This window comes from Chaetodon auriga, chromosome 2 (genome assembly GCF_051107435.1).
Source record: "Chaetodon auriga isolate fChaAug3 chromosome 2, fChaAug3.hap1, whole genome shotgun sequence".
Classification (NCBI taxonomy): Eukaryota; Metazoa; Chordata; class Actinopteri; order Chaetodontiformes; family Chaetodontidae; genus Chaetodon; species Chaetodon auriga.
Genome location: NC_135075.1, coordinates 2367457 through 2380849, shown reverse-complemented (window position 1 = coordinate 2380849; position 13393 = coordinate 2367457). Strand labels below are relative to the sequence as shown.

The 13393-nt window shown below is 39.8% G+C and overlaps 1 protein-coding gene across 2 annotated transcripts in view; it reads right to left on the bottom strand.

The window, feature by feature from the left end:
* LOC143332315 (receptor-type tyrosine-protein phosphatase gamma-like) overlaps window positions 1–13393 on the bottom strand; it is a 433828-nt gene that overhangs the window by 116239 nt on the left and 304196 nt on the right. For both annotated transcript variants that reach the window (XM_076749645.1, XM_076749655.1), the window contains exon 5: window positions 3755–3850. In XM_076749645.1, coding sequence (XP_076605760.1) covers window positions 3755–3850 — 96 coding nt within the window. The remainder of the gene's footprint in view (window positions 1–3754; window positions 3851–13393) is intronic.

The window sequence follows — 13393 nt, the reverse complement described above, 5'->3', positions numbered from 1 at the left end:
GTTAATGGTGCAAAAAAAAAGCCCACTTAGGTAATCGATGGCCTCAAATGAACTTTTTATTCCTGCCAATTGAGAGTGATAGAGCTGATAATGATCCCAGTCCACCCTCAGTTCCACTCAAAAGGCCAGGGAGCACTTCATTGGTGGCTGAACTTTGATCTTGATCTACAGGTTTTACAGTTCATACTTAGATTCCCTCACAACACTCCAACACACAAAATCAGGGATTTTAGCATCTGGTAAAACCAACAGCACAAAGCAGACTGAGGAGAGAGATGAGACAATAATACTAGTCTCTGGTGGGAGTAACTACAAGCACTGACCTCTGACTTAAACCTTAAACCTAATCCTCATCATACTTCAATCTAAACTGATGTAAATCTGAATTCTGATGTAATCATCTTTGTTGTTATCCTATCAAACAGTATTATCAGTTCAAGATATTATAGAATTCATAGGCTCAAATTCACAGAAATGTACTACTACTAATACTACTACTGCTACTAGTACTACTACTACTACTACTACTACTAATAATAATAATAATAATAATAATAACATCCACCACTTTTTTACAATTGGTGTTTGTGTTTGTTTGCTTTGTTCCCATCTCCTCTACGTGCAATGATGTGATTGCTGGAGTGCATTTTGGAATAATCAGAAAAAGCACAATAGGCTGAGTCAGAGGAGAGAGCTCAAGAATAGAGACAAAACAATGGAGGTGGTTGTGTTGCAGGTGCTTTGCCTTCTGTGATCTGAACATTATGGTAGAGATCAAATTATCATTAAATTAACATTAAATTAATGTATCAAATTGAACACGTTGATTGTTGAGTGGTATGAAAGACACAGCTGTCCTGGCCTACTAACTCACTACAGACAAGGGATTGTAACAGTCTTGTTAACATGGGCATTTTAACAAACACTGGCATATTAACGTCATACTAGTCAGTAGTAACATTATACTTAACTAAGATAACGTAGTTAGCTGGCAGAGTAAATGTTGTGACAGGGTGCTGTAGGGTAATTTTGCGCTATTACTTTTGACTTGGCTAACATTAGCTGTTCTTGTTGGTCATGTTGGCATTGTACTTGCTGACCAACAAGAGGAGCATTAGCAATTTTTCTAGGATTGCTAGTGTGTTGCTCTGTCTTGCCCAGTTTCAAATCCCAGGGTTGCTGTAGTTAACATTACAATTTATTACATGTAACATTACAATTAAGTTGTTATGCATGTAGTAAAATGCTGAGGTAGCTGACTGCTGAGGAAAAGAAAATTGCCATTAAGGACATGCTTGGTGAGTTAACTTATTATCTAGTGTTGCACATCAAATCAGAAGTTCAGTTCATTTTCATAACTTCTATATCAAAGTAGGACTTTCAATTTTGTTTAGTTTTTTCTAGGCAATGCAGACATCAGAGAGAGACAGAAAAGGAAACAGAGAAAGCCCAGGCCAGGCAGACAAAGACAAGAGGGAAGAATTTGCAGCTGAAATGTTAAAATGTCAAAGAGCACCACCTTCCACCATTGTTTTAAGCCAATTTCTCCCATCGCTCATTCTGACTGAATGAACAGCGCTTTCTTTTAAGTTACAGTGCACCACTTTGTGGTTGTCAAAACAGGTGTCAGAGAGAGATGGAGCAATCATCTGAACCGAACCTCTTGATTCTTCCTGAAGGGCACAGAGCAGCAGCCTTTCTTAATTATGCCAGTCTTAATTAGACTGCTAAAATGTATAATAATAATAATAATAATAACAATTATTATTATAATAATAATTGTTATTATTATTATTATTAATATTATTGTGGTAGCAGTAGTAGTATTAGTATTCATCGTTGGAGGTGTAGTAGTATTTCAATCAGGAGAGACAAATGAATGAAAGGTTTATTTTGACAGATGATAAGTGATAATTAAGTTTTATCAAAAAATCTTTGGCACAGAGACTCTACAGGGAGTCCAAGCTTCATTTTATTCAGGAGAGACAATGAAGTGAAGATAGTTGCTGTCAGCTTCATCACCAGAGAGTCCATTCAGAAGTCTCTTGGCATGTATCTGGAGATGCTCACAAAAAGAAAGAGCCAGAGGACAGTGGGAAACATATAGAATGACACACACACACACACATCACAGGGACTTAATGACACTAGTTGAAAACACATCTTCCTTTAGTGTCCTGTGTTCATTGCTGTCAGTTGCACTAAGGTCTTTGAGTACAGCTCTCCACAGCTCATCATCATAACAGTGTTCAACCAGACCACAGTGAAAAATTGTTTAAATTGAATTTAATTGATTGAATTTATTTAATTCATTTAATTTAAACAATATTTGAGAATTAGCCGCCCCATGTGATACCCGGGCAGCTGTGGCTCACACATGCTGAAGTCCACATGCCGAAGTGTTCTTGGGCAAGATACCCCCCCTGAAAAAACTGCTCTGATGCTGTGTGTAAATTTATATGTATGTTGCGTTGAATAAAAGCATCTGTCAAATGACTAATTGTAATTGTAATAATTAAGTCTTATCAGAAAGTTCTTGGTGCGTAGATATTCTCCAGATGTAAGGAAACATGATTGTTTGGTACAGCTGGGTCAGCAATGGCTATAGGACAAGAATGCCCAAATGGTCAGCAGTGACCTGAATAGTTAACAAGTTTAAGCTTAGCCAGCACGCCTAGTGTACAGGAGTGACATGCATAGAAAGTAAGTCTCGATTACCAACCACTTTTGTAATCAGTTTGGACAAACACTCAAGAAAACTGATAAATATTGCAGCCTAACCCGAAATGCGTGAGAACGGTGATCACAATGCTGAACCTGGTAGAGAGACAGATCGATGCAAACATTAGTGATGCAGATGTGTACATTAAATTTGAACCGCATCAGTTCACATGCTGTGATTGGATGTGCTGAAGACAAGCTGTAGAGCTGTGATGGAGGATGGAGGGTGAAACCACACACTGTGAACCCTGTATTCCCACAGTAGTGGAGGAAACGACTTGAGAACCTCATGACCAGTAACACAGCATCTGAATAAGACCAATTCAAATTGTTTGATTGGAAATATAGATAACTGTTGATGGAGATTGATTTGACATACTGAACACGATGTTCCTATGATTCTGCTCACCAGCACATGCTGGCATAGGAATCAGTTCAGTGCCAAACATAAAACTCATGTAACAATGTTACTGAAGGTCTACTTATTTTATTGGGGGGAGATCCGATCAAGATGTTCCTACACGGGGAAAAGTTTCTCTTTCTCACAGGGTTCAGCAAAATGCACCTCTATGTCACACACAAACCAACAACTCGCCAACACTAACCCACAAAGTGTGAGCGGATCCATTGTGGTATATATATGTTCAGAAATTGCGCCGATAGTCGAACCAATTCCTGAACCAGCAAGGTTTCAAACATCACCAGTGACATCACTCACCCTAAGCGACACAAGCGTCGATACAATCCATCACATCACTACTCTAACCCTAACCGTCATCTTTTCCTAAAACTAACCAAGCAGTTTTGGTGCCTAAACCTAATCAATCTGTGACAGTTTCACAACGTTAATGATGTGTTTATTATCGGTACTGAGACATCACAAAACTGCGACCATGTGCTGGTCCAGTATACCTGTTGCATCATGTGTTGTTTTGGAGAAAGGTCATGTATTTCATTTTGGGAGTCACTGGCAAATGACCTGCTCTGTTGTTTAGGTATAAGGATGTGTAGGTAAAAAAAAAAAAGGTCCTACCTGAAAAAATACCGCCATGGCTGCAATGATCCTCTTCTCCCTGAGCGCTGCACTGAGACTGTCGAAGTCGTCTGAGTTGTACATGTAGATCTGCATCTGTGAGAGACAGAAACACAGAGTTAGATCGGGGAACACACAGTTACAGCAAAAGATGAAACCGTCACATAAAATTCATTCCTTCATTGCACCCACTGGCAATAGTAGTAATAATATTTGCTGCCCACTTTTACATAGAATTAGAATCTTTTCATATACTTTTCACTTGTCACTGAGAATTTACCCATGATCCTTAACCCAGCTGTTTGAATTTCAACAGTGCTGCCTAGAGAAACACTGAATTCAAATATTCTACTGCTGGGAGCAACGCATTCATGTGAAGAAGCTCTGCTCTAATTTTAAAATAGCTGAGTGCCAAATGGTACCCAAACACATACACGTGCATTCAGTACATGGATCGTGGGCCTGATGTGACTTAAGCTAACAATAGTTATAAGCAAATAAGTTGCAACCAAGAAATCAATGTGCCTTTGCATCCAAAGGACTTAAGTGTTTTCTTTTAAAATCATTAAACATTCTTTAAATATGTGATGTTAGCTATTTGTCACTTGTGGATAGCCAGCAGTCAACTTAGCCTAATTCCGATTCGGAACCCGATGAATGGAGATAAGTAAAAACAAATAAATAAGCATATAAATAAGGGCTAATACAAAGCGAAATCATTGTCAGACGCTAGACCCCATTTATAGAGATTAGCCTAATGCTGATGCTGTTCCTAATTCCATAATGACTTAGAACTTTAAACACAGCTTGAACTGAGTTTGGATTTTACTCTGGAATTTATAGCCAAGACTTGAGACTTGTAAAACAATGACTCTACAGTGTGTGTGAGTTCATGGTAATGGAGGGACATGTTACTCACTGCAACAGTATGGCTCTCTGATGTGCTTTTAATATTTTTGGACAACAATGTAGTTAAAAGGCACAGAGGAACCAGATATTTGCTAATAACCCATTAACTGGCCAAACTAACATATTTCATGACAGTATATAAACAACAGATGCCAACAGTGAAAGTGATAAAAGGTATACAGCATTGTCAGTCTGCTATTTGTGTTGAAGAGATAACCAGGTTGCAGCCTGAAGTCAATAATACTTGGAAATGGACTTGGATGTGTTGTTTCTCACTGTAAACCAATGAGAATGAACAAACAAACACACACCCAAACACACACACACACACTCTCACACACAAAACTGGTCAAACAGTCAGGCATTATTCGTTGTCATGGTGACGTGGAGACATGACATATGAAGGCAGACAGGCAACTGTGTGTATATAGTGGGAACACATTGTGACTGTGGGTGTTTGCATGTAGATAAAAATTGTTGATATGCACATTTGTTAACATAATTTGTAGTATTGGGGAACACATTTCTGCATGTCAAAAAACAATTCTGGAGGTTTTATCCTTGCCAAGAACAAGACTACCAACATCACTGTTGGGGCAGGGCTCAGGTATACGTGGAAGTGAACGACATCGTCCACTGATCAAGGTCAGTGGTCTTATCCCTGGCCTCGGCAGCCTACATGTCAAAGTGTCCTTGGGTAAGATACTGAACCCCAAATTGCTCCTGATGATGTGCCATCAGTATGTGAGTGTGTGAATGTTTAAAAGCTTGTAATGAGCAGGTGGCCTCGCCATCATATGAATGTGTGTGAAAGGGTGAATGCAGACTTGTGTTGTAAAAGTGCTTTGAGTGGTTGTCAGACGAGAAAAGTACTATGTAAGTACAGTCCATTTCACTTGTGCAGAATTTTCTCTAGCTTGCTAGTTCTTACATAAAGAACTCTGCACATCGCTTTTTGATCTACTTGCAAAGTAAACAGTTGTCAAGCAGCCTGTTTACTTGCAAAGTAAACAGTTGTCAAGCAGCCTGTTTGGTGAATTATAGCAGCGACAGCTCAATTTGAACAACATGTTCTCCCAAACGCTTACTAATGAAAGTCATCGTGGGGGACTGTACTTGAACTGATTGGAGTTTAGCAGTGAAACAGCAGCTCAACAATTAGAATCTATTTAAACACAGCTGTATTTGCCCTAATGTTCTCACACAGTATGATGGGATAGGGATAACATGAAATGGACAAAAGACTACATTTTACTATGCAGATGATAGGAATGCAACACTCAGCCAGACTGTTCTAGAGCTGAGTGACATGGAGCACAAGAGGTTGAAGAGCGGTACTGGGCACTCAATCAGACTTCTGGGTCCCCTTGCAAATGCTTTAGTTTCAGTACAATTTAATTCATTACAAAATAAAATTGGCAACACTGACTACTGATGAATGAATCTAAATACCTCATCCCACAAATGATCAAATTACAAGACAAAACATAAACATATATGTGTGGATAACTGTAGTTGTTGAATGCTATCAAAATAGATAGATAGATAGATAGATAGATAGATAGATAGATAGATATTATAAGTAAAGCTCAAAAAATTCAGCATTCATCCATTACGCAACTTTTTATTGTCTTTTGTCATCCCCTACTTTTGGGCTACTGGGTTGCTCAGACAGAGCAGCACAAGACATACAATTGTTCAAAGGCTGAGCAGCGCTCCTCATGAAGAGTATTGAGACCATATTGTGGCCTATTAAGGAATTGCAGCTTAAGGCATTTCTTACAGAGGCTTAAGAATTCGGTTGCATTGAACCCTTATTCCTAATTTCCACTGGCCACAGCTGTGGTGTGTTCTAGCTGCATCATGGCCGCTGGAGCTGATCATGGCATGCCTGGAGCACGCAGAAGCATCCTAGAAGTGGCTCTCCATTCTGCTCCATGGAGAATACACATTGAGTTAATTTTTGATGGACATTGTAGTAACCAGAACAGAATAGATCAAGCCAGACAGGAAATCACCATAGGAGAACAGCATAGAGTATTCGGAAAATTTTCAAAATAAAACACACAGATATGTCAGCAGTAAACACAATGAATACACATAGAAAAAAAGAAAGAAAAAAAAGCCATTTAACTATGTAGCATATGTATGATAGAAGCACAAATACAGTAGAACACACATATCAACATATAAGTAATATATAGTATGTTACTGTTGGTGGTCACATCCATTGCACAGCTTGGTATCATCTGCAAACTTGAACACTTGGGTACCTGTTATGTGAATGGGGATAAAATATCATTGCTAATAGGTCTAAATTTCTAATTCACATTTAACTTTGGAGATTTTCATTTTATGCCTTGATCCTTAAATGCGTAATTTGGGTCTTAAACTTCATTTGACTATATTACAACCTCTCTAATTCTTTTCATTCAATTTAACACTCATCTCACTAGTAGCTGTTTCTAACAATGGTCTGTTGAATAACAAAAATGCTAAAAACAAAACAACATCAAAAAACATTGTTTTCCTAAAAAGTTTCTAAGGTCACTGTCACAGTACCTTACCAGCATGAACATGACAATATTCAGACAACAGGAGGGCTTAAAGGGATAACGGTCATGATACTGTCCAAATAGCAGTCCCAAGCAGTTAGGACTGATGAGGGAAACTCATATAGTTATATTAACTCCCTCTACCTTCCTGCTATAAAAGCAGAGGTACTTTTGTAATGCCAAATGTCCAACTTGGGAAGCCAGAACTTTTCACAAGCATTCAACCTTCAGCTGTTGTGGCCATGGCTTGAGAAAGCTGATGATCCTCTAAAAGTCTTTGGTTTATATAGACACAGAACTGCTTCAGGTTGAGAACTCCAACTAAGCATTGGAGATGCCACATCTGTTGATTCAGGCTCAACCATTAAACAGTGGAACAGTGCACACAGCCATTACGCAAAGACCAGAGGCAAGTGAGTGTGATTAGTGATTACTAGTGGTAAGCATAGTGATTAGTGCATTGACTAATTTGGGCCTGGTAGCTACCAGTCTGTGAGATGTACTCTACAATATCCTAAGTGTAAGATAGGATAAGATACAGTGTAAACATGGAATATAACAAGTTAGATTGAAATATAATTCAATTTTGTGAATATGATATCCTGTATACTCAACAATCAACCCCATATTCCAAACAGAATTGTGATATTGCAGTTGAAAGATGGTGCTATTGACAGTAGGTCTATGGTAAAAAAGAGAATGCTGACTAGTATCAGTAGTCTAAGCGAGTAGCCTAGCTAAATCAAACACCTATTTTCCTTGCTTTCCTAAAAATGCAAGGACTGTAAATGCAAGGACATGCATTTTTCACATTGACTGAAATGTTTTACTCAAAACCATGGACATGAGAAGTTGGGATTCTCACTGCAAAGAGACAGAGAGAGAGAAAGAGAGTATAGACGGAAGTGTCGATGTGATATAAAAACTTTTTGCTGATCATGAAACCTATCATTACTCTGTTAACAGTGACAAAGAGACACTGTAGATCTGTGTTTAGGCTTCACTCGTCTCCCCGGCGTCTATGAAATGTCTGTATCCTCACTGCACTGCATTACTATCAACGATGATGAAAACATCCTCAAAATGTTGAATTCGTGATATAGTTATTATTTTCTTACTGGTTTCGAGTCTGTTCGCTCATGACAGTTTTGCGAACACCTCCTACTCCAGACAGCAACTTTTGGATTTTGATGCACAAGCAGTGTATTCGACAAACTTCAGCTCCCCCAAGAGATCACCAGGGCTGCGAGGCCTACTGACTCAGCTACGCTGATCTGAAATGATCATCAGTGGTGACCAGCTCACTGCCATCGAGGACCTCCAGTGCAAGCCGTGTCTAAGAGGGGCACGCAGCATCAGCAGTCAGCTCTCACCCCAACCACGGACTGTTTGCCCCTCTACCATCTGGTAGGAGGTTGAGGAGCCTCCGTTTCTGGAACAGCTTCTTCCCCAGAGCTGTTATCCTACTAAACTCTGTCCCCCAGCAGCTCCTCCTCCAACCCCCCCCCACCACCACCACCTCATGGCACACAACTGTACTACCAGCCTCCTTGCTCAAAACACACATAAGGTAACACAAGGTCATAGAACATTGAGAAAACGGACAAAAAAACCAAATAATCTCACTGTGTCCTGTGCATTCTAAAGGCTTGTCAAAAGATGTCTATTTGTGACAGTCAGCCATAGGCCTGTCAAGGTTTGCATTTCTCTGCATGCTGATGTGGTGTAATGAGGCTCTAAGACGCAATACTATGTATCTCAAGAGAGTGGAGAGTGGTGTCTTCTTTGTAGTCTTTCAAAAACTTAAAACACAAAGAACAGATTCAACTTTGTCTTTATCTGTTCCAAAATCATCTACAAATATTAGCATGTCTGGCCAACTACCTTTATACAAAGAGGCATTGGGCATGAGCTTTTCTCATGTCAATGCCTTTTGACATTGGGCAGGAGAAAGCCCAATGTCCATTATTATTTGGTAGGCTTGCAGTTTACATTAGAAAAACACCTATTGAGGACTGACAGATCTGCTGTTTGTGGATAACATCAATCTGTGAACCAAATGCAAGTACATCAGAATTTAGAGTTATGATAGCAGCCTTGTCCTAACGAAGCGAATGGTCAATTTGCTCCTCTAAAGACAATTCTATCATGTTGTAATGGTAGGAGTCACAGCTTTGTGCTCGTGTTCATCTTTGGAATGTCTTTGAACTCACCTTGCATATCAGTACATATGTCCCACTGGCACCATAATAAGTCTGTCAAATATTTGAGCGCTCTTTTTCTGTGCTTTCACCTCCTTGTGATTCCTATTATCTACCAGGATATTGAAAAAAAAGTCTTATCAATAACAGGAGACAGAAAAAGCTATAATTTGTAGCAATTGGAGAGAGGGGAACTAAAGACAAAGAGATTGAGAAAGAGTTAGGTAAATAGTAGTGTGGGAGGAGTAGAGAGGGAGAGGAGGAAGAGGAAGCCTGCCTCCCTCTCGGCGATCAGCCTCAGGGGGCCTGTAACAGCACCTTTCCTTTCCTGGAGTTCAAAAGCCTGAGTGGGAGGTAGACATGCTGTTGAGCCTGGAGGCAAGGCATCTCAACACCAAACAACATATTTATTTTTTGCTCAGTAAAACATTTTGTAGAGTGGAAGGGAACCCCCTGTTGCTCCCAAGGCAAACTGGGTCCACTTTTCTACTTCTATAACTTCATATCAGTCCAAAAGACATCCAGCCAGTCTGAGGGCCGCTGCAGACTAAGCTGCAACCTGTAATCAGACATGGAAAAAGACTGATGGCCAGTTCAAGGTCTTTGTGAAAATATCTCCTCTACGCTCTGTCTGCCCAGAGTAAATAGAAATACTCCTGGTGTCATGTTCAGAACGACATCCCATCTCAAACACAGAAAGAGGAAGAACCAAAAAAGGAAAAAGGTGACCAGACCAGCTCACTGGAACCAATCAGAGTCTTCCTGTGTCACTGTGACACATTCTGGTTAATGAGCATATTTAGAGTGGTGGGACAGTGGGAACAAGAGAAAGGCATGCACCATATCACAAAATAATCTTAATTCATGTCAATGTTGAGATATTTTTTTTCTTTTTTTCTTTCTAAATTGTACTTCTGCAAACAGTCCAAACAGTATACTATGGAATTTAATTGTGATTACCCAACTCAACTTTACTTATATAGCACTTTAAAAACAACCACAGCTGAAACAAAATGCTGTACATAAATAGACAAAACAATATAAAACAATAAAATAAATAAAATAAAACAGGAATAAACACTAAAATCATTGTATTAATGTTTTTAAAAACAATTAAAAACAATAAAACAATAAGTAAAAGCAAACCATAAAACACTAAAACAACAGCAGAGTCTCATGCAGGGTTAAAAGCCAAGGAATAAAAGTGGGTTTTAAGACAAGTTTTCAAAATGGACAGTGACTGGGGCCATTTAAAGATTTAAAAACAAATAAAAGAATCTTAAAATGGACCTTAAAGTGCACAGGCAGCCAGTGGACGGAGGCCAGGATGGGAGTTATGTGCTCCCTCTTACGCACTCCAGTTAAGAGGCGAGCAGCTGCGTTTTGCACCAGCTGGAGGCGTATGATGGAGGACTGGCTGACTCCAAAATAATGTGCATTACAGTAATCCAGCCGAGATGTGCTAAAGGCATGGATTACAATTTCAAAGTGCTGTTGTGCAAGAAAAGGCTTCACCTTTGCCAGCTGCCTAATCTGGAAAAAGATGGACTTCCCTACAGCACTAATTGGCGATCCAATTTAAAATCACTGTCCATCTTAAAACCCAAGTTTGAGACTGTTGGCTTTACATAGCCTGCCAAAGGGCCCAAGTCAACAGGAGGGGTTCACAAGGGCCACTGGGGCCAAACACCATCACTTCCGTTTTTTTCTCATTGAAATTTAAAAAGTTCAAGGCCATCCCGGCTTTGATGTCTTCAAGACATGACAGAAGTAGTGTAAGGGAGAAGGCATTTTTCTTTTTCAGCGGCACATATATCTGACTGTCAACATAACAATGAAAAGAGATGCCATGCTTTCTCAGGATGGAGCCCAGAGGCAGTAAATACAGAGAGAAAAGCAGGATCCCCAAAATCAACCCCTGTGGAACCCCATACAGCAGTGGAGCAGAGCTGGACTCGCCGGCCAGATAAGATTTGAACCACTCCAGTGCAGTACCGCAGATGCCCACTAGGTGGCGTAACCGAGCCACTAGGGTGTTGTGGTCCACAGTGTCAAAAGCTGCAGTTAGGTCCAACAGAACCAGAATTACATGGTCACTAGAGTCATTAGCCGAGAGGATATTGTTAAAAACTCTTAATAAAGCTGACTCGGTGCTGTGCAGAGTTTTAAAACCGGATTGAAAGACCTCAGGAAAAACTTTAACTGAGCATGAACAATTTTCTCCAAGATTTTAGAAATAAAAGGCAACTTGGAGAAGGGCCTAAAGTTGGCCAACACTCTGTGATCAAGGCCAGGTTTCTTAAGTAGGGGCTGCACCACTGCATGTTTAAAACTTAGGGGAACAACACCAGAAGACAGACTGCTGTTAATGATAGCTAAAACTGACTGCCCTATATCAGGGAAAACCTCTTTAAAAAGACGAGGAGAGACAGTGTCACAGGGAGAACCTGATGGCTTAATATGGCCAACCAGATCTTTTAAAATCGACAGAGACACAGGCTCAAACTTATCAAGAGCTACAGAAAATGGGACAGGGTCAGAGGGATCAGATGCAGGAGCTGAGAGCCCTAGCAGTAGCAACCTTATCAATAAAAAAGTGCCGGAGAAATTAAAGGGACTGGCGATCATACACAAACAGAGACTCGATCTGTTTAGTGCTGATCGTTAAAAACAGTAAAAACACCAAACATTGCAGGAGCAGCAGACGGCCAGCCACAAGCACCATCATGCCATGCCCAATGTGTTGTTATGGATTATGGAAACCAAGTACAAATAAACTTTAGTAACCTTTGTGTTATTTTGTGATATTTTGTGGTATTGTTTAATAACTGCTGATGATTCAAAGACTTTAATCAGGTCAGCAAATAGTGTGCATGAAGAGGGGGGAATTCTGAGGAAACAAAACTAACCCATCAGGTGTGTAACATCTATGTTCCATGAGGCATGTGATGGTGCTAATCACTGCCATTGTAGTCAAAGAGTGCATTTGCACCAGGTGCATAACTTCTCTGTTTCAAGAGCATCCCAGAAGCTCTGCGTTCTGCTCAGCAGAGAACACTTGCTATATTTCCTATTTTTAATGAACGACATGTCAGATCGAGCCAGACAGGAAGTCACACATGATGTAGAGAATCCAGTAAAAGCACCTTGTGCAGACTCGTGATCATACATTGGGATACATCAAACAATAAATGCAATTAAAACAGACAAAAAGGAAACCATTTAACTACAAAGCCTACTTAGTCATGGTAGAAGTACAAAAAACAAGGGAAAATGACCAAATAAGGTCAACAAAGCATGGCTGGCAAAACACTCTGCTTCTGAAATGTGAGCTGTGGGGACTGGAGACGCCTGGAGGACAGAGCAAATAGGAGTATGCATACATCAAGGATACATGCCTTGTGGAAATCTCAGGTAGGAGTGTATAACCCTGGTACTTGGTTTGTGAGGCCATCTGAAAATTTGGTTTCATTATCGTTACTGTAAAGAAATTCAAATTGAGATCAAATGTTTGTGTTTGATCTTTAGCAGTCAAAGTGAGGATAATGCGAAAATTGGTCAATTGCTTTCATAGAGAGTGGAAAGATGTGAAAAATAAGCTGAATAGATCAAAGACCTTGATCCTTCATTTTTTTCTGAACGTATTTGTTACATTTTAATGCATTGTATTTTAAGTGTGTGGTATATTACAAGTATTTGTGAGTGGTTTGTTGAGAAACACACTGGCCCAAAACAACAACCAGTTGGTGACCCAAATGAAAATTCAGAGGAGCGCCAAAGTTATTGAGATTCATGGTCTGGGAAGCATAAACGTCTGTACAAGACATTATGCCAATTCGACAAGATGTGGATATAAGTGCTAACTTTTAGACTTAGGAATTATCATGCAGGAACCATGAATTTCTGCCAAGATACATTAGTCTGGACGAAGCTGGTGCCAAACCAACCAACAGTGCCAAGCCTAGTTCCAGATC